General features: G+C 38.7%; 1 protein-coding gene across 8 annotated transcripts in view; it reads right to left on the reverse strand.

Moving 5' to 3' along the window:
- The window catches only part of ZNF438 (zinc finger protein 438), a 173,431-nt gene that overhangs the window by 7,638 nt on the left and 144,774 nt on the right, over positions 1–21,019 (reverse strand). For 7 of the 8 annotated variants that reach the window (XM_045462553.1, XM_045462557.1, XM_045462556.1 and 4 more), the window contains one exon: positions 19,581–19,651. In XM_045462553.1, the coding sequence (XP_045318509.1) occupies positions 19,581–19,620 (40 nt within the window). In that variant the 5' untranslated portion in view covers positions 19,621–19,651. Of the gene's footprint in view, positions 1–9,878; positions 9,901–19,580; positions 19,652–21,019 lie in introns of those variants that run through there. The other variant, XM_045462558.1, reaches the window with a different exon arrangement.

Here is a 21,019-nt window from a genome sequence, read left to right on the forward strand (position 1 = left end):
CAGACATCCATAGAGGGGCACAGCAGGGATTGGAGTGAAGAGAGAAGAGACAACTGGAAATGGAAAAACTGAACCACAGAAGCAGAGGACGGTGATGTCAACATGAAGAAGAGCAGAAATAACAAAGACCAGAAGGTACAGCTGAAGCAACAACCAGTGGTCAAGGTCACTTCGAAGTCTCTGAAGATTTAAGTTGGGAAGGGGCTTCCTATTTTTTATGACCAAATCTAAGAAAGCAACCTTCTGACAGTTAAGGTTTCCAGAAGTGAAACTAGATATATTTTACAGAGCCATCCAAAAGGGAGCGAGCTAATTATGATGCATTTAAAGTTAATGTGCTTTGATCGATCTTCAAAAGTTTCTACGTTACAGTGGAAATCACACAGGAAGAGCAGTGCCACTCAAAGGAAAAAGAGGCCAGCTCTGATGTGGGAGCGAAGGAAACCCCTCAGGGTAACTGGTTGTGCCAGCAAGGGAGAACACTGAGCAGTGAGCAGCCTGGGCGACCGGAAATGAGAGTCATAAGTGACAGGTAAGATGACTGCCAAACAGAGTCAACTCTCAAGTTTGCTGCAATTCAACCAAGTGGATTCTGGGGTAGAAAAGTTGATCAATTGCCTTCATGATCAACAATTATAAGATAATCATAAGAAATCTTTGGGGTGAAAGATAAGGCCTTATTAGATAAATGTAACCTACTCATGTTGGCCTGGATCTATCAGGAAGCACAGACAAGGGTGAGGGTGTCTGTGAAGGTGGTGTTGCACCACCAGAACCATTAATGATGGAACAACAGGGAATGGAGTGATGCATTAGAAGAAATGTATAAGGCAGGAGAACGAGGGCAAGGCCCGAAAACAGAGGAACCCCTAGGAATTACTTAAATATGTTCAGCAACAGGGTACTCATAAAGTAAATATCCAACCATACAATGTAATACTATGCAACAGTGAAAAAGAAAGGCGGGGTAGACTGATCTGGAACACTCTCCAAGATATGAGATGTATAGATTATTATTATTGTGTTAGATTAAAAAAACAGTGGGGTACACACACAAATATATTCCTTACAGGCACAGAATATCTCTAAAAGTAAACAAAAGAAACTAGCATCGGTAGTGGCCTTTGGGTTGGGGGCAAAGGAAACTAAGAGGTCAGGATAGGACACGTGCTTATTTCCCACCGAATACTCTCTGCCCCTGGCACACAGGAGGTTCACACCTATCTGCTGAATGAATGCAAGGAAAATGAAGTTTCCCTTTTGAATCTGTTATTAAAAGGGGTACCTTTGGGGACAGTCACGGTGGGTAAGTGTGTGTCTTTGCATAAATGACTGTGTCTACCTTACACACGGTGTCTTCTGTTTTTATTTTCTTGCCTATTTAAGGACAAGAATTGCTAACGATAAGGGAAGTAATCTAATAATCCGACAGGCCGTGCATAACTACCCCCCAAAGTTAAGCACTGAGAAGTATTAGAGCTCATTACTTCCCAAGGACAATGGGAGTCCTGAGAATTGTTCCTGCAAACACTAGGCTCTTCAGGAGAAAACGAGGCAATCTGCAATAAAGGTCAGTTATGCTACAATAACCACAGGTTTGAATTTTTTTTTTCTTTTTAAAGTAGTTTGAACAATAGGAGTCCTTAGAGAAGCTGAAAATGCTGTTAAGTTTTTAAAGCTCCAAAATACTAGGATGTGTGCTTGTAGGAAGTCTTTCTTGGCAATGCAGTTACTACAGTGGTTTGGTCCACACACATTTACAAGGCCTCCCCAGATGGTGTGATCTACAAACCCTCCCCGTCACCTACTGAATTATAGATCTCAAAGAAGTGTGCACTACATAATGAGAGGTAGAAATTTCCAGTGACATTCATAATTTCTGGAAATCCTGCAAAATTTCCCATAACACTGTTAAAGAGACTCACAGGACTCTCAGGCACTAAACATGGACTTTTATTAACTGAAAACATAAAAGGCGCACTCAGTAAAATTAATTCTGTGCAATTATACAACGTGAAACTTAATATTAGGATTTTAAATATGGGCTGTTTTTACTACGTTAAGTGTATAAAAAAAAACTATTTTGAAAAGTGACATTTACAGTTGGTGAAAAACTGATAGAACCGTGGATTAAAGGGAAACACGGAGGCATTGAGTCCTTATTAGGGCTAGAATCTGTGCTAGGTCTTTTAATTGAACCCTCACACAAGCTTTGCAAATAAATATTATTGTCCCCTTTTTACAGATGGAGAAAAATAAGACTTGAGGACTTAAGTAATGTGCTAAAGTCCACGCCATGCAGATCGCCATTCCGATCTGAAGCAATGACCTTCCTCTCTTTCATTCTCTCCTTAAAGGGGCTAAATTATATACCAAGTTTTCCTAATTAACTCCAAAATACAGTGGTATCTCTGAATTTTGCAGAGACAAAAGGGGAAATTTGAAATAGAAATGGCTTGTCATACATATCCCAAAATTTCGATTACAATTAAATGACACTTTCTGAAAGCCCACTTGTTAGGAGAGAATTCATGAACAATTAATAGTCATTTGAAGGTAAAAGCAGATTTTTTTTTTTTTAAGGCGAATTTGCCCTTAACATCCATAGGCCTCTGACAAGTCCAGTAGAGTTGCCAGATAATAGTTGTTTGGAGAAAGTGCAATCAATATGTGTCCTCCTCCGTCACCACCAGAGGACTGGTCTGACAGGCAGAGACCCAGAGGGCAGAATGAGGGCTAATGGTACTCAGTGTCAGCATGCAAGCTAGCCCGATCGCACTGCCTCACGACAAGGCTGGCAGAGATGCTACTAAGGAATACGTACGAGGGCAGGCAGTTTTCTACAAGCCTGCCCACAACTCACCCCCTCCTTTCCACTGGCAGAACCACGGCCTGCTCTGTGGCTTCTCAAAAGTTGTTCCCACTCGTCCCTTCATTACTCTGGGCCCAGTTCCATCACCCCATCTGTTCCACCCACCGGCCTGCTGCTCAGCATGGAGTAGTGATTGGGCACAGAGACGAGAGCCCCTGCTCTTGAAACGGGCTCCGTGGACCGAGGCTCAGAACGGAAGTCCTGCCAAAGTCTTAGCCACAGAAGTGCCAAAACTTTTAGACATTGTTTAGGTTTTAATTTTATTAAACTGAAAGACCCTATTTTTAATTTTATTTGTTGGCATCCCTGTTCTCCCTCTCACTTGGCTTTCTAATGAGAAATTCCAGTTGGGGTTCAAACTGTTTCCCAAGATGGTCTCTGGTTAAAACAAATATGGTAAAAGCCTGGAGAAGCAGGAGATAAAAGAAATGCCTCATAACCCAAGGGAGCTCAGTTTATTTTGTTGAAAAACCTATAAGCACGTTTAGCTACCGCCCACCTTCTCCCCAGGGCGCCGTCCAGGCACTGCAGCGAGAGTCCACAGGAATTTATGGAGCAGTGACTACAGAGCGCCCTGTAACATGCGCTGGCAACAGGCACCAGTGTATTTTGTGTCTACAGACTCAGGGTGCCATTTCTAGTCCACTTATCTGTAGCACTAAGACCTCCTTGAGTCAGTACATCTAGGACCCAGATCTCTAGCAATCTGATACCATACAAAGGAAATAAGCACTTCCTAATCGCAGATCTTGTATCCGGAGCCCATTTTTGTCCATTCTCTTTGCACACTTCCCTGCTGTGCAGAGCTATGCAGCTAAGATAGCTAAGGCCATCTCCTTCCCTCCTGTAACACCACTAGTGATATCCAGGCATCCTCCCTTCAAGACACACCTTTGAGAGCTGTCTTGACAGTGAATTCACTACCTAGCTCTGCAAGAAAGGGAATTCTTGTTTTTGGAGCACCAGAGTTTCTTTATTTCCTGGCACTTATCGAATTCTTTACATGCACTATCTCATTTAATCTCCACAAAAAAAAAACCGAGTTAGAAATTACTGGTATGTACGTTTTATAGATAAAGGTTTCGAAGCTGGTAAGTAGCAGTGCTGGAACTCAAGCCTTGGCCCAGCTGCCTCCAAGGTCTGTCTCTTTCCACCTTTACATGCTGCCTGAGCTATAATGCACGGTTATGGCCACTATCACGGTCTCTAGTGGAAACATGGTTTTGGGGGTCAGATGTGGTTTCAACTCCTGGCTCTGTCTCGTGGGCTGGGAAAGTCATTCCCAGTGAGCCTAACTGTTCTCATTTACAAAAATGGCATGAGAATATCTCGCTGCAAAGGTCATGGACAGGATTAAAAGAAAAAAGGACCCAGGAAAAGTGCCAGGATAGTGCCTACCAGTTAGGTACTCAGCAGACATTAGCTTTGCACTTTCTCTTGACAAAAAGCATGAGGTTCCTGAGTTATTTTTGGTGGGTAGAAAAAAAAAAAAGCACAAATCTTGAATGCTAATCATATGGAAATAGTACTGAATCCTTAAACTGATGTTTCTTTGTTGAGAGGTAAATGAAGGAAAGAGGGAAGAAATGGCTATAACTTGTGAATCATGGTCCTACTAGAACTGTAAAGCATTTTTTCCTCCCTTTCTCCAGCCACCTATTACCACAGCTCAATCTTCCCTACATCTGATCAATCCTATCACCCTCTCTTACTCCCTGCCCCTAAATTTTACACATCCCATTGACAAAGTGCTAATCAGATGAACAGTTACAGTGAATAGCAGTTAACATATGTGCATTTTAAAGAGCTGTTTTGTGGGGACACTCCTCCCTGCTTTTGTTTATACTGAGTATTGATGCTAATTGCTGTTGTTCTGCCTGGGAAGAAAATAGCTCCCCTAGTAGACCTTTCAGGGGTGGGGGTGAGTCCAGGTCTCCATGGCCCTGGAAGGGAAGGGGCCCAGGGGAGAACTGGGGACACTGGCCACAGGTCTGCAGGACTGTGAGAGCAATGGCCATGTGATTGTTTGATTCAGGAGGAAAAATAAGTGGACTCTCACAGAGGGTACGGGCAAGTCAACCACAATTTTGAAAGCACGTTCTTGTAGATTTCAGTATTTTGTTGAGGAAATCATTAAGAAAGAAATTTAAGATAGCTTGAATACAGAAAGAAAAGTTGGGCACTGAAAGAGGAGCCCACAAAACTGAATTAATTAGACATGTAAATGTATCAGGAAGCAAGAGGAAACAAGCATTCTTTATGGAAGAACTTAAAAGCTAATTAACTAAAATGTTAATGGCAATACAAGGAAAAATAATACAATATGGTTTGTTAAGTTCAAGTAACTTATTATTCTTTTTGAGCCATATAATTCGTGTCCCAAATGAAATGAAAATTTAAAATGCATTATCATTTAAAATACATTTTAATTATCCTCAATTTCAATGAATTTCTCCATTTTAATTATCAGTCCTTTTATCAGTCCTTATTTCTGGGAGGACTTTTTGATTTCCAGTACTTCTGATGAAAAGCAGTTGAAAACTATATGAAATCTTTTAATTTTTAATACATTTAGGAATACAAAGTTATTAATCTTTTTGGCCAAAAAATGATAACATGCCCTAGGTCTTATTCATTATTAGAAAACAGTCAATTTTGTATCTTTACCCAAATCTAAGAATGACTAAGTAGCATGAAAATTTAACTAAAAGCTAATGACCTATGGGGGGGCAACAAAGCAAGACAAATGGAAATTTCTGAAATGCCTTATTAACCCCATTCTCTCATTCTTCATCTTGTTGTTAATATTATTAGAATTATTAAGATTCAGTTGGGTCACATAGTTGAAATTCAGAAGACCTTGATAACTGAACTTCATCAAGGTAAAAACAGCAAATCATTTCATTTGATGTTCTACCACTCATAGCAAATACCTGTGCACACTGTCTTTCCAGGAGATTCCGACTTTCTGAGTCAGTTGTTTTTCAACACAATGGGTGAGCGAGGAAACATCTCCTGTGAAAGAGCTTTAGGAAGCTGCTAAGATATCTCATGGCAAGAACTCTTCCATGAACAAATTAAAAATGGGCCCCTTCTTTTTAATCTTATATTTTAATATCAGTTGGAACAGTTAAGTATCCAGGATGAGTAACAAGATGACAGTTGGTGAGGAAAACCTTTTCCTTAGTGGGATAAACAGAAAGATAAGGTTTCACCATGCAAATGTGCAGTCAGTTGGAACAATTAAATGAGGACACAGGCAGAAGGTTCTTGCCTTTGGTCAAAATACCAGGATTATGAAACCAAAGTGGTAAGGATCATGATGTTTCAACACCAGTATGGTTAAAAGCAAGGGACTGGAATCACAAAGATACTCTTATTTTTATACTGTGATTTCAAAAGTAGATTTATTTTATAGAATGGACATTTTTAAGGAGTATGCAAACTGCCTCTTTAAAAAATGAAATAATTGTTCCACTGCTTTATGGCACAGTTTTACAGATGTTTTATTTTCACTTCTGATTTATCTTCAACTCACAGTGACTTATAACACTTTCTGCTGCAAGTTCCTCTATACCTCAGCCTTTATGTCAAATAGCTCATGATTTGAAAGTGCAAATACACAGGACTACATATTCCTTTATCATGTGCATAATTATTCCCTAAAACTCCTGCTTGTAAATCTTGACTGTCACTTATTTCTTAGTCAAGATGCACCTTGAATAACATAGAGACACCACGTCTAATACTGACACACTGAAGAAAATTAAAAAAGAGGAAACGAAGCACCGGGTACCCACAGGTACTGAGGTAACTGGGTCAGCAGTGGTTACCTTTGTGGAGCTGACCAGACAGGTTGTATGTGAGCTAACTAGCAAATACAGATTCTGAGATACATCTAAGGTAGGTAATCAGATGCTGACGTGAGCTACTACAGAGAGTGAAATCATCAGAGTTGGAAAGCTGTGGGACCACTCTGGAATCCTTTCCTTTTGAATTCTGCCTGGCTTCTCCTCCATCAACACCTTTATTACTACACGGATGGCAATGACAAAGTGTGGCTGAAGGAATGCATACTCTCATCTATGCCTCAGAAACACGTAAGAGTTAACTCTCCATCTTCCCTGAAGAGATTCAGTGATTATGTGGTCCACCTGTGTTCCCTTTTCCTCAAGGCACTGCACATTTGTATGTGTGCGCACGCAGGTTGCCCTGGTTCTGGAGCTGGTGTAGTGGCTGACCATCCATGGACATTCCTAGTATATGGTGGGTTTTGCACACGACTGTCTACCTACGGCACCTACCCCACCTGGCCTGACATTGTACTCTCCACTCCCACTGCTAACTGCTTAATGCTGAGAAATCCAACCACTGTGAACACTGCGAAACATTACAAATTTAAAGTTTCCAGTGTTGACTTGCAGACCTAGTCCACAATCTTATTATCATTATTTTTTTAATCCCTAATAGACTCCCTTCAGTTCCTCACTGGGGCTAGCTCAGGTTTCTCCCACTGCTTTTCCGAGGCACTCTTCCTCTACCCAACCCCCACCTTATTCCCGTCTCTCTCACCAATGATTTTTGGCACTGATCTTGCAACGGACTGAATGTCTGTGTTCCCCCAAAATTCATATGTTGAAATCTTAATGCCCCAGTGTAATGGTATTAAAAGGTGGGGCCTTTGGGAGGTAAATAAGTCATAAGAGTGAAACCCTTATGAATAGGATTAATGTTTTTATAAAAGAGACCCCACAGAATTCTCTTGCCTTCTTTTGGCCATGTGAGGATACAATGATAAGATGGCAGTTTGCAACCCAGAAGGGAGCTATAAAGGGGAACAGAATACGTGACCCCAAAATATGCTACTTTGGTAAATGAATTATTTTGAGCTGAACATAATTGAGATCCAGAAGACTCCAGAAAAACTTTTACCTCTTCCTAACTACCTAAAAGAATTCTGCTAGGGGGCCTGGCTTAGAGAGAGAGCTATTACTAGACAGAACTTTTATCCGAATGCCTTATCTGTATGGCATGGCACATATCTAATTATCAAATATCTGCTCTATTTATTATCCTATGAATTACCGTCCTCCCCTTTGGAGCACCAGGCCCCATCCTGTTCCTTAGCTCAGGGTGGCCTATAAGCCTCAACTATGGGACTTGTTTTGGGGTCTTATTGTCTTTGTGGGGCCTCCATTCATACATAACTAAATTTGTTTTTCTCCTGTCCTATGTTAATTTGATTATTGGATCAGCCAAAGAATCAAAAAGGATAGAGGAAAAATTTTTCCTCCCCAACAGCTGTCACCAGAATCTGACCATGCTGGCACCTTGATCTTGTACTTTCAGCCTCCAGAACTGTGAGATATAAATTTCTGTGGTTCATAATAAGACACTTATTCTATGGTACTTTGCTATAGCAGCCTGGAGTGACTAAGACCTCATGGAGAAAAGAGAAGTCATCAGGTAGGAACTCACTTACTGTTCCTTCTTTCTCTGTCTAAACTCTCATATGTCAATTCTATAACACAAATAAATTTACTTCTTCTGGAATAAGGGGAAAGGAGGGAGAAGCACTATCACTCTAAATATACAACTCATCCACCTCAAGTCCTGAGACACTAAAATGTGAAAAAAATGTGCACTTCAGAATAAGGAAATGGGAGTATTCCCAACCCTGTTCTGTGTCCCATGCTTCTCTCCATACCCTTCATGCTGGCTCAGAGATCCTCTACCATCAGGGAGCTTCCATTCTTCCCTGACTCCTTTCTAGAAGTACCTGCTCAGTCCCATACAGTCACCGCTGTTTCTTTCTCTGTTTTAACTGTCCTTCATTATACTGTGATTCTATTATCTGTCTCCTGCTAGAATATAAACTCCAAGAAAGCAGGAGTTTATTTTGTTCACTGCCAGGACCTCAGTCCCTAGAGATCAGTATCTGGTACACGGTAGTCACACAATATGGTATTTACTAAATGAGTGAACTATAACTCTCAACCGTATTGTCTTGCTTTCTCTTTTGCTCTTGCTGAACACAAAAATATAAAATCCAAAATGCCAATAAAGATTATTTGGGCTCTATCTCGTCTTTAAGATACTGCCCTATCTTCTTTTTTTTCTTCATGAGAAAACTTAATAGTTAGTATATATAGTCCTTGTCTCTACTCATCAACTTCTATCCATCCTTCAATCCCCTACACCCCAAATTCCATTGTGAAGTACTAAAATGTCCTTCTGTCAGGAGTCAGATTGGGTGCTTAATCTATTATATCTCACTTAATCCACCACCAACTCTTTTTTTAATTTTTTTTTTAACGTTTATTCATTTTTGAGACAGAGAGAGGCAGAGCATGAATGGGGGAAGGTCAGAGAGAGAGGGAGACACAGAATCTGAAACAGGCTCCAGGCTCTGAGCTGTCAGCACAGAGCCCGACGCGGGGCTTGAACCCACGGACTGCGAGATCATGACCTGAGCCGAAGTCGGACGCCCAACCGACTGAGCCACCCAGGCGCCCCAACCACCAACTCTTAATATTAACATTTCCAATCCACAGACATGGAAACTGAATATTTCTTTTAAGGGCGCAAAGCTGGTAAGTGAAAGTTAGATTTGAACCCAGGTCTGTCTGACACCAAAACTGTGCCCCTTCCATTCCATCACACTGAACTTATTACTAAGGTGTTTTGCAATTTATCCACTTATCTGTCAGTCTCCCCCAGTGGCTGGTGAGTGCCACATAATCCATATCTATGTTGAGAAAATAAAGGTGTTTTTTGACTAACCTTTTCTTTTTTTTTTTTTATTTATTTTATTTTTGGGATAGAGAGAGAGAGAGCATGAACGGGGGAAGGGCAGAGAGAGAGGGAGACACAGAATCGGAAACAGGCTCCAGGCTCTGAGCCATCAGCCCAGAGCCCGACGCGGGGCTCGAACTCACGGACCGCAAGATCGTGACCTGGCTGAAGTCGGACGCTTAACCGACTGCGCCACCCAGGCGCCCCTAACCTTTTCTAATCAGAGAGTGCAACCCTCAAGAGAAAGAGTGAGCCTTCTTTCTTCTTCTTCTTTTAATGTTTATTCATTTTTGAGAGGCAGAGAGAGAGAGAGAGAGAGAGAGAGAATGAGCAGGAGAGGGGCAGTGAGAGGGAGGCACAGAATCTGAAGCAGGCTCCAGGCTCCGAGCTGTCAGCACACAGCCCGACATGGGGCTGGAATCCATGAACCGTGAGATCGTGACTTGAGCCAAAGTCAGACACTTAACCGACTGAGCCGCTCAGGCACCTCAGTGAGCTTTCTATTTTTAACAGGAATCCATAGCGTGGTTGTTTGAGAGGCAGTTAGTACAAAGTGATTCCCTTCACAATGTCCTGGATGTTAAAAGCTAGGCTTTTGCATGGGTGGCCTTCTTTTCAGAACTTCTGGTGAGCAAAGCAGGCTCACACCAAAGTAACTTTTTTAAAGCTGAACAATTACACAATAAATTTAATGACACTTTTTTGTGATGTGCAAAAATGAAGAAAAAGGTCATTACAAAGGTCTTTTACAATTTTAGAAATAATATACATTTTCTAACCCCATACCACCTGCTTCTAAAACTGAAGTAACTGACGAACATTGGGACGAATGAAAAAGTCTAAAAAATGTGGAATTTCTGAATTTCTTATGTGGCAAGTCCTACCTCTTTAATAAACTTGATTAAACATCAGTGTCATGGCCTATAGTTTGGTCTGGGGAATATTCCTTTTTTTTGGTGGAGTGGAGGGAGAGGGAACTCCTCAGGGAAAAGCAAACAAATTACATGTAAGAAGGAGAGCAGAGGTCTGGCTTTGGTTTTTTCTTTTGCTACCAGAAAATGTCTGAGCAAGATGATCTTTATGGCCCTTTAGTTGCTCCCTTTAACAAGAAAGGATTATATTGGACCATCAGTTCTCAAAGTGTGGCCTGCAAACCCTGGGAAGGGTCCCAACACTCTCTTCTCATACTAATAGTAAGATGTCATCTGTGTTTTCCAGTGTGCTGACCTCTGCACACATTGCAGTCAGTGATAGGGCAAAGGGGATAATTAGGTAAAACCACTCTGGCACCTTAGCCTGAATTCAGAGAGTGGGAGCAAACTGTCCACTTAGCCGTCTTCTTTGCCAAAACACTCAGTACAACACGGAAGCAGTCTGAAATTTTAGTTTTATAAAAACCATGATCCTTACGTGTTTTACAATTCTGTGTGATGAAATGGTTCACGCTCATAGAGCACTTATGCTGCACACGGAAGGAAGATGGTTGCCTCGAGGAAAAGCATCTGTGCCACTGAGTTGTGAAGCTGAACTAGTGGCTTTTGTCATGGAATACCATTTTTACTTGAAAGAATATCTGACAGACACATGTTCAAAGGGCATGGTCAAACTTAGGTATCTGACAGACATTTTCTCAAAAGTGAATGAACACAGCCTGTCACTATAAGAAAAAACATCTGACGGTAACCGTTGCCAGTGATAAAAATCATTCTTTCAAGTGGCAGTTAGAATTTTGGAAAACTTGAATCCATCACCAGGAGGTTGAAGCTTCCAAATGCTTTAAGATTTTTCAGAGGAGGATGGTGGTTCCATTAACAAATAGGACTTTTAGAATACTGGCTAAAAGGATGTATAGAAGATTTGCAAACTCAGTAAACGCCTCCCAACCTCCCAAATACCCAGTAGATGATGTTACATGGATGGGTAAATGACTCACTCAAGTGTAAGGCCAAAGAGTAACAGAATACAAAGAGTACCTTGCCATGGTTTCAAATTTCACACCTCAACTAAAGTTTAAGGGGTTACCTGACTGGTTTAAAGTCAGTTATAGTTATTGGACACATTTTGGTGTTGTAGCAAAGAAAAATATACACAATTATCTGAAAAGGCTATTAATATTCTCCTTCTGTTTCCAGCCACCGTAAAGCTAGATTTTTTACAAACACTTCAACATAAAGGACATTATCACAACATATTGAATGTAGAACTGGATATGAGACTCGGAATTTTTTTTTTTTCAATATATGAAATTTATTGTCAAATTGGTTTCCATACAACACCCAGTGCTGAGACTCGGACATTTTTAATGAAGTCAAACTTTAAACATATTTAAACAAAAGTCAAGGCCAGTCTTCTAACAGTTTCTAAGTACATGAAATATGTTTCTAAGTACATAAAATAATCATTAAGTTGTAATGATGATTTTAAAATGAATTCACAAATATATATATATATATATATATATATATATATATATATCTTCAGTTTATAATCTCAAATATGATAAATGCCAATGGATAATGTAACGGACATAAACAAACGTTCTTTAGAGTCCTCAAAGTTTTATGAGTCTAAAGGGGTCTGAAAGTAAAAAGTTTGAGAACTGCTGAACTAGATGAAATCTAATACCCCAGCTCTTTTGAGATTCTGTGATATTTTTGTTGTGTGTGTGAATGAGAACAGAAGATAAAATCTGGAAATGTCTTACTTCCGGCAGTTTTTACCTCCTTCATTGTTGTTTCCAATGAGAATGTAATATGGTAGATCTATAGGACAGAGTTTTGAAAAAAAGCATTTAAAAGTAATTTATCCTAATAAAAATATCAGTTATAATTTAAATATCAGTAGTTGGAAATGCTAGAATACAGATTAAATAATAAAATGCTTGACAAAAATCTTATAAAGGTGTAACACTTCAGAAATTTATTTTACCTAATTTGAATTTATATTCATGGAATATGTCAAAAATTATATTTAAACTAATGGCATTTGTATTTCCCCCCAGTTTTAAGAAATGTCATCATGAGATTTTCTTGGTAGTATAAAATCATTTTAAATTATTTTATCGAAAGGAAACTAATAAGTTTTTGTTTCTAGTGTAAGTTGGATGTTGGAATTTCTGTAAACACTTTTAGGATTTTGATGCCAAGTAATTTACGGATGAACAGTATGTTCATTCTATTAAAGCATTAAAAGAGTTATGCATTTCTCTTAATAGTATTAGACCTTTACAAACATGAAATGCCTAGCCTATATTTCTGGCTTGCATAGCATCCTAAATACCTGTGTCAAACTCTGCTTTTATCCCAGCCTAACTCATCACACCAGCCATCTGCATAAATAAAGATGTAAGCATCTGCTATATGGCAAATGGTCTCAGGGGCAGATGTTTCCATCCTTGTGTTCATGTCACTGGGGCTGGATACATTATTTGAACAGATGTACACAATCTGAAAGTGTTATGTCCCTCAGTGAAATGTCTCCAACTGCTTTCTATCAAAGAACATAAATGCTATTTGCACCTGCATTTATGTTAATAATATAAAGGCAGCAGGGGTTCTGACAAAGTGGAATGTGATGCTATGAAATATATTTGCATGGTTAATTGGGAGTTTCTGAGAGACTCTGCTGCCAAATGGCCACACTGACATTGATACATGCTCGAGCAGACTATCTGATTAGTAGCCTGCTTTTTAAGCAGGTGGAAATATGGCTATTTCAAACAATAAAAATATTCATAACCTCATTTACTAATAAGGATATTCCAAACTCTAGCATTTTATCTCAAAATAGGAAAGTAACTTCCATTATAACATCTACCTGGTAAGTTTTAGGCCACTCAGGTCATTTCCATCTTGTTCTATGAGGACATTTCTATAGGTGTGTGTATGTGTGTGTGTTTTCCATTTGTACTTCTGTCAACAGCATAACATACTATTAATCCATAGTGATATTTTGTAGAGGTTATTACATTGGAAAGTTCCAATTGCCAACATTAAGTAGTTAACCAAAACCAGCTTGAAAATGTCAATTTGTACTTGGTCTGCAACATAAAATGGTACCAAAAATCCAAGAACAGCATTTACACCACTGGCTAAGATCGAAATGTTTCCATACGAATGTCACATATTTGGAAATAAAACATTTTGGTAATATGTAGGGAATGTCTCCCCCACCCCAATAATGAGGTCACAAAGCATGTTAACCACTAAATGCAAAGCATCAAATTATAGTGGTTCTCCTTGCTGCTGTGCATTAAGTGTGAGGGCTGAAGAGCTAAACAATTTGCGATAATAGTTATACTCATAGCTTTACTGATCTAAGAACTTGGGGTCTCTTGCAAATAATATATTTATTACTTTATTAACTTGACACTGATAATATCAACTTTGCACAAAACTCTTATATTTGAGTTAAATGTTATTGAGTTAAGTGTAACTTATTCTGCAAATTATTCTGAGACATAGGTTGTGCTTTAAGAGTTTAAAAGGTGAAAGTGTTCATATACAGTCGATCATTTACAGATTCTGTATGTGCAAATTTGCCAGCTCGCTACAATTTATTTGCAGCCCTCAAATCCATACTGATGACGTCTCCATGGCCATTTGTGGACATGCACAGGCAGGAAAAAATTGAATCACTTCAAGTGCACATTCTCAGCAGTGGCTGATGCTCTGTCTTGTTTCAGCTCTCCCCTTACAAAGAATGATAAGTATCATTTTCGTGGTCTACAGTGTCACATTTTTCTTATTTTTTTTTTCCTTTTGGTAGGAGATTTCACTGTTTAAAATAGTCCTTAAGCATAGTACTGCTGTGCTGTCCAGTGTTCCTAAGTGTAAGAAGACGACGTGCCTCGCAGAAAAAAATACATGTGTTACATAAGCTTTGTTCAGGCAAGAGTTATAATATTGTGTCTGTGAGTTCAAGGTTAAGGACTCAACATAAAACTATGTTCTGTATCAATAGTTAATGAAAATGTGTTGTGACTGGAAGCTCACAGGAACCCCAATGCTGAGGAGCAAAAATTCAGTATCAGCCAATTCAGTGTTTGTGGTGACGTTATAGAACGTGCCAATTGTGAATGATGGGAATCAACTGTACCTTATCTCATTTGGCTATTCTAGAGCAAGAATTAATATCCCCATTTGAAAGATGAAGGGACTGAGGCTCACTGTATTAGCCAAGATCACAGAGCCTAAAAAGAAGGGGGGAAGGGTAAAAAAGACCTCAATGCTCCAGCTCTTAGTTGAGAATTCAGTCTTTCACCAGATTGGGAGGGGAGAAAGACGGGGGAGAAGGAAAGAAAAGACAAAAATGGGACAGGAGCTTAAGAAGCAGCTTTAATACCATGTTGGAATGAGTCAAACTTTAGTTAGATAATAAGATAATAAACCATTTTTAGGCTAAACCCTCATAAAAAGAAAACTGTTCTGATAGGCTGAAAGCTTTACTGAAATGGAGCCGTAACAGTAGAGTTTAGTTTGGGTTTCCTTTCTCCCCCTGTGCTCTTTGCTCATGGCCTCTCCAAAGGCAATAAATATTTGTCAAATGAACACACAGACTTGGAAACTCCACCCTGGTGTCTCATCAAGAAGCAAAGATTAAAATGTTTTCACAGCATCTAAGTCATAGATGAAATTGAGTTTAAAGCATTTTCCACAAAATTTAATGTATATATGAGAAGCCACTACATGCCAAAGTGCTTTCAAGGCTGCCAAAGACAAAAAATTCATCAAGAAGTTTATAAAGTACTAGGAGCTTAAAATAAGATCATTTTTCTAAACTTAAAAGAAATATGAATATTCACTAGTTTCCCCAAGTGTTCCTTGAGTTCTAACATGCTACATTCACTAATACCAGAATGTTTATGTCTGGCTGCACATATATATTTTTAAGTCTTTATATTTTCATAATTATTTTAAAAGTATTTTATTAAACTCAGAAAATCCAGGGTTGTTTTTTATTTTCAGATCCAAATCTCAATTCACATGATACACAGTAATGGCTATGACTGCAGTTAAATACTGTACAGATTTTGAAAATTAGTAGGGGTTGACAGTGTGTATTTAACTAACTGTAGTGGTTCCAAAGGGGGTCATTAAGACCCTCTTGCCTAAAGCATCTGCTGTGTTCTCACCGCCCTTTACTAATAGTCTCATTGAATAAAAATAGCACTCACAATTTGAAAATTATCTTTAAACAATGCAAATGTGTTAAGACAGAGCTGAGAAAAGTGTTAGAAGACCCGCATAAGAAGACCTTTCTACTTGCAGCAGACTTGGCTAGTAAATGGCAAAACTGAATTGTGAAGCTGGCAGATAACTAAGAATTTTGAATGACTCCAGTAAAACTGACCCTCCCTGGGCTTAAATGAAGACTCTTCCCTGTCCAATGAACAGCAGGACTTGTTTTAACTAACTATATGGAGACTTAAAATTCATCCTGCCTTCTCCAAGGTGCAAACTTCAATCCTTAATTGGCATCACCACAGTGAACTTCTTTATAGTACGTAGCAAACATAAACTGTCCCTGTGAGAGAACCATTTGGCAAAGCTGCACATCTGTGTGAGGTTCCTTATCTGGCAAGTAAGTAAATTCCTGTGAATTTTCAGTCACTGTAGTGGTTTTGTCTGTCAACAAATTTAAAGTAGAAGTTACCAACAACCGTAGATGGCCTTTTCCTGTTGTTTTTGTGCCTTTTTTTTTCAAAGACATGGTTTATTATTTGCTACAATTTGCTATTTTCTAACACAAAATACCTGCCCTTATATTTCTGTTATCTTATTGTTGAAAATATCAAACAAAAAACCAGAAAGTTATGGGAAAATAATAAATCTTATCCCCAAATCCTGAAAGTATGAAAAGATAGAAAATTGTAATGAAATAAGTCTAATGAACTTCTGGAGATTCTATAATACCTTCACACAGAAAGGAATAATGATGACACTAAATTATAAGGGAAAAGCTTTTAATACAGTACAAATTATCATTAGAGTAATACTACAATATTAAATCTCTTTATCCAAAATTAGAAAACATTTAAATAGAAGGCACTAGAATTTCTAATTAGTTTCCTCTAGTTTTTTCCCAACTTTAGACCTATATCCTTTGACCCCTAAATTCCACGTGGTTGTCTTCTACACATGTGTTAATGTCCTGAACAAATATCATCCCTTCTGTTGTGTTTCCTGACCAAAATGTCAGCCTCAAAACTTCTGGCCTACCCAAGTATCCCTTCATCCATGTTCTCAAGTATGTCATACTCACTTCCAGTACATCATCTGTCATGCGTTATTCTAGTTAATTATATACATGTCTGCTCTTCTAAGAGGATTTTGTGTTTTGTAAAAGCACAGGATGTCTGATTTATTTTGGATCTCTCCGATCTTTAGGATCTGACATAGCTCCTCGTTAAGTATTACACTGGTGATCATTAAAGCTGCTTCCACCACTGAAATAATAGGAGATAGTACGTGATACGTTGGATTTTCTTAAGCCCCACCAGAGGCTGCTGGTAATATTCTACCCCGAACTTCATACATTAGTATGTATATGTGCATGTGTGTTTACAAGTCTGAAATTTAAAAGTATCACACTTTATAGGTAGCCATCCATGGCGTGTTAAATAAAGTACTCAGCATTTAATTAATGACATGTGCCCAACACATTCCTCAGGTCACAGAATTGATTATACTTGATGACAGAAATAAAAACTAGTATGTTTGATCAGAGAAGAAAAAGAGGGATCATCTAAAAACAGAATTAGAAATATTCTTTATAGATTTACAGTGTGACACAGGGGACAAATAGTGAGTTTTGGATTTTGACAGATCTGGGTTCAAATCTTAGCTCAGTCACTTAACTGACTGGTGATCTTGGTAAAAGTAACCAATCTCCCTGAACCTTTAGATTAAAGATTATACCTAGTTTAGGGTAGGATTAGATAAAACAAAGGATGTAAAGTTGTGGGTAGAGTGACTATTACCCTGGAGGCACTTGATTAATTGAGCTCTTTTCATTATTCTTTTTTTCTGTTAAATTCTGGGTTGGAGGCTTAAGCATCTTTGGTCCCAGAAAAGACTGACCAAATACTTACTAGAGCTACTTAACTCCTAGCTAGGCTTGAAGGGTCTTATATTCTGGCCAAATCCATGGAGGTATAACTATGCTTAGGCAACAGCTCGAGAGGTAGAGAAAACAAAACAAACGAAACAAGCCTTGATGAGAAACAAAGTAGGCAGGAGGTGTGCGTGGTGACATGTTTTACTGCCCTGTATCAGCCAGAAACCAAGCAGCTTGTTGCTTAGATATTCACACACACTTACAACCTTTTAGAAATGGAAAAGAATGTCTAGTAATCCTGGATTTACTAACAGGGAAACTGAGGTTTAGGGATAAAATAACCAGTCTGAATTTCCACAGTTGGTTGGCAGCAGATCAGGGAAAGGAGGGCAGCTGTTTTGACATTTGGCCCAGCGTTCTTCCTCATAAGCAGTCACACATCTTGCTGAGATGAAGAAGGTGATACCAACTAGGACACTAAATTTCCAAACCCTTGATCAGCTACCTACCACTGCAGAAATCTTCCAAAGGATATAAACCAGAAAACATTCACAGGAAATGCACACATTTTATTTCTAGTTAGGATTGCTCTCGTCTCTCTCATCCCATGTCCTTTCGTACCCTCATGTTTGTGGACGGATCTTGTGTGAGTTTCAGACAATCTTACCATCTCTTTGGCCAAATGTCTGGATGAGAACTAAGCCAGAAGTCTGCCCCATGCTTATGTCCCTTGGGTCACCTTGGATCATGCGTGTCCTTTTACGGCCAGTAGGCACCAGAAGCAGGAGGCAGCCATGTTCATCTCACTGCATCAGCCTCCACACATACAGGGAGACCAGGTATTAAAAACAACGACGAAGAGCCCATTATGTAATTTGGAATATGCTGGGTGATTTATATATATTTCTCCTTTAATCTCTATATGACCTATAAGGTAGTACTTACTATGTTCACTTTAAAGATTTATAGATGAGAAAGCTGAGGTCAAGTGATGTACCTAAGACATGCAAATCAGTGGTAGACCTGAGTGTCAAAACCAGACTCAGTGCTCTTAACAGTTATGACACTGTCTTTCGTTTGGGTAAAGAGATCAAAGAGTATCTGCTTCTGTTAAGGGTTCTTTATAGCAAATTCCCCCCATTGGCTAAGTTATTTCTCTTCCATGAAGGAAGCCTAATTTTGTATCATTGAAGACATTATTTTTCTCACAAACATATCAAAACTTCTCTTCTGTGTAGAAGAGAGCATGTAGGGGCAGGTGAAAGACTTGAATTCTTCCTAAAAGGTTGGAATTTGCCCTTTACAGTGCAGGAAATTTAATTGCTCTTCATTCAGAAAAGACTCTATCTCCACCTGTAAACTGCTTTTCTGAAAACTCCAGGAGCTCTTCTTAAAAAAACACGATTTTCTTTTTTATAAATCATATGGTGCTGGGGAATGGTTTTTAGTATGTTTCTTTTGAAATGACTATGGGAAAAAACAAGTCAAATATCCCCTCCCTCTACATATCTGTTGTATGTGCATGTGTATAAGAATATATATATAGTCTTCTAAGACACATGTGATTCAGCTCCACCAAAGCCAATACTCCATAGTTTCATTTGACATCTACTGGTACCAGCTACGTGCCAGCTAATAGGCTGGGTTCTGAGTTTTGTGTGGGTTGAGATGACCCGCTCTCAAGTTCTCAGTCAAGGATACATGTCCTTTTATACACTTTCCTATATAATTAGGATTTTGTTCTTAGTTCCTGGAAATAAATTACCTCTGGTCAGAGGACAGTGGCATTGAATGTATCAATTAAAACTGTTTATAACATACACATGACCATTTTCCTCAGCATGGTTCATCTTACCTTGTTGATCTTTTGGTGGTATTGATAAAAAATTCTGCATTATGATGTTTTTGACTGGAATAACAATGTCCCTAAAAAATAACCAAACACAAATAATAATTAGAAAACAATTCAGATGCCTTGTTCATACACATGAAAAATATAAATTCTAAGCTCTTTAAAAATTCTTCCAATTTATAATTGTAAGAGTAATAAGAAATGGACTGAACTATGAAGAAACTAATGCTTTTATTTCCTTCTCATTTTTATACAGACAGGATTTTACTGAATGTACTAGTATGGGCTTAGAGAGGGAAGCAATGACACCACGAGAGAGGAATTATATCAGCATCTCTGCCCAATGAAGGCCAGGGAAATGTTAAAGTTGGCAAAATTAAGATTCCCTGAAAATGCCCTGCCAGATAATTATGTTTCGTATACTCTACTTAAGAAGAAATAACTAAAATGTTTAACAATATAGGTAAAGGTAGTATAGTTGCAAATATACTCATTTGATGACATATAATTCAGACACTAAGATACAATTATGAAGATTATGTAGCACAATGTAAAATGCACTGAGTGAACACCCTAAATGACATATACTGTAGGATTACAACTATATAAAAAACAAAGGTATTGCAAAATGCATGGCAGGCAATATGTTAAGATATGTTTTGGCAACATGTTTGTTGAGGCGTGTTTGTTTTTGCCTTTAACTGAGCTATTTTCCAACCTGTCTATAATAGAAGATATTTCCAAATAGTCTACAATATATACTCGAACTATTTGAATATAAAAATAAGGCAATTAAATACATTGAAAAAAACATGGGTAAATACCTTATAAGCCATCAAACACAAAAGTGTTTCTAGCATGACACCAAAGACAGAAGCCATGAAGGTAAAGACATGAATTTTTCTATTCAGAATTTTAAATGCTTTTAAATAGAAAATTAGCCAAAATTAAAAGGCATGACATTTGCTATAGCCAAGACTGAGTAACAGAGACCAGATTTGTCCTCCTGCCTGAAACAACCAAAAATATAGACAAAATATACGAAACAGTATTTCTTTTTTTTTTTTTTTATTTTTTTTTAACGTTTATTTATTTTTGAGACAGAGAGAGGCAGAGCATGAACTGGGGAGGGTCAGAGAGAGAGGGAGACACAGAATCGGAAGCAGGCTCCAGGCTCTGGGCCATCATCAGCCCAGAGCCCGACGCGGGGCTCGATCTCACGGACCGTGAGATCGTGACCTGAGCTGAAGTCGGACGCTTAACCGACTGAGCCACCCAGGCGCCCCATACGAAACAGTATTTCAAAACACTGGACATCAGATCACAAAAGACTGATGTCCTGGGAAACAGGAAACAAATGAGACGAGCAATGTTGTAGGAAGGGAGAACCCTGTGGAGAGCCCCAGAGTAATGGGGAAAAAAGCTCTATAAAGAAAAAGAGA

The sequence above is a fragment of the Leopardus geoffroyi genome, chromosome B4 (assembly GCF_018350155.1).
Source record: "Leopardus geoffroyi isolate Oge1 chromosome B4, O.geoffroyi_Oge1_pat1.0, whole genome shotgun sequence".
In the NCBI taxonomy this organism is placed as follows: domain Eukaryota; kingdom Metazoa; phylum Chordata; class Mammalia; order Carnivora; family Felidae; genus Leopardus; species Leopardus geoffroyi.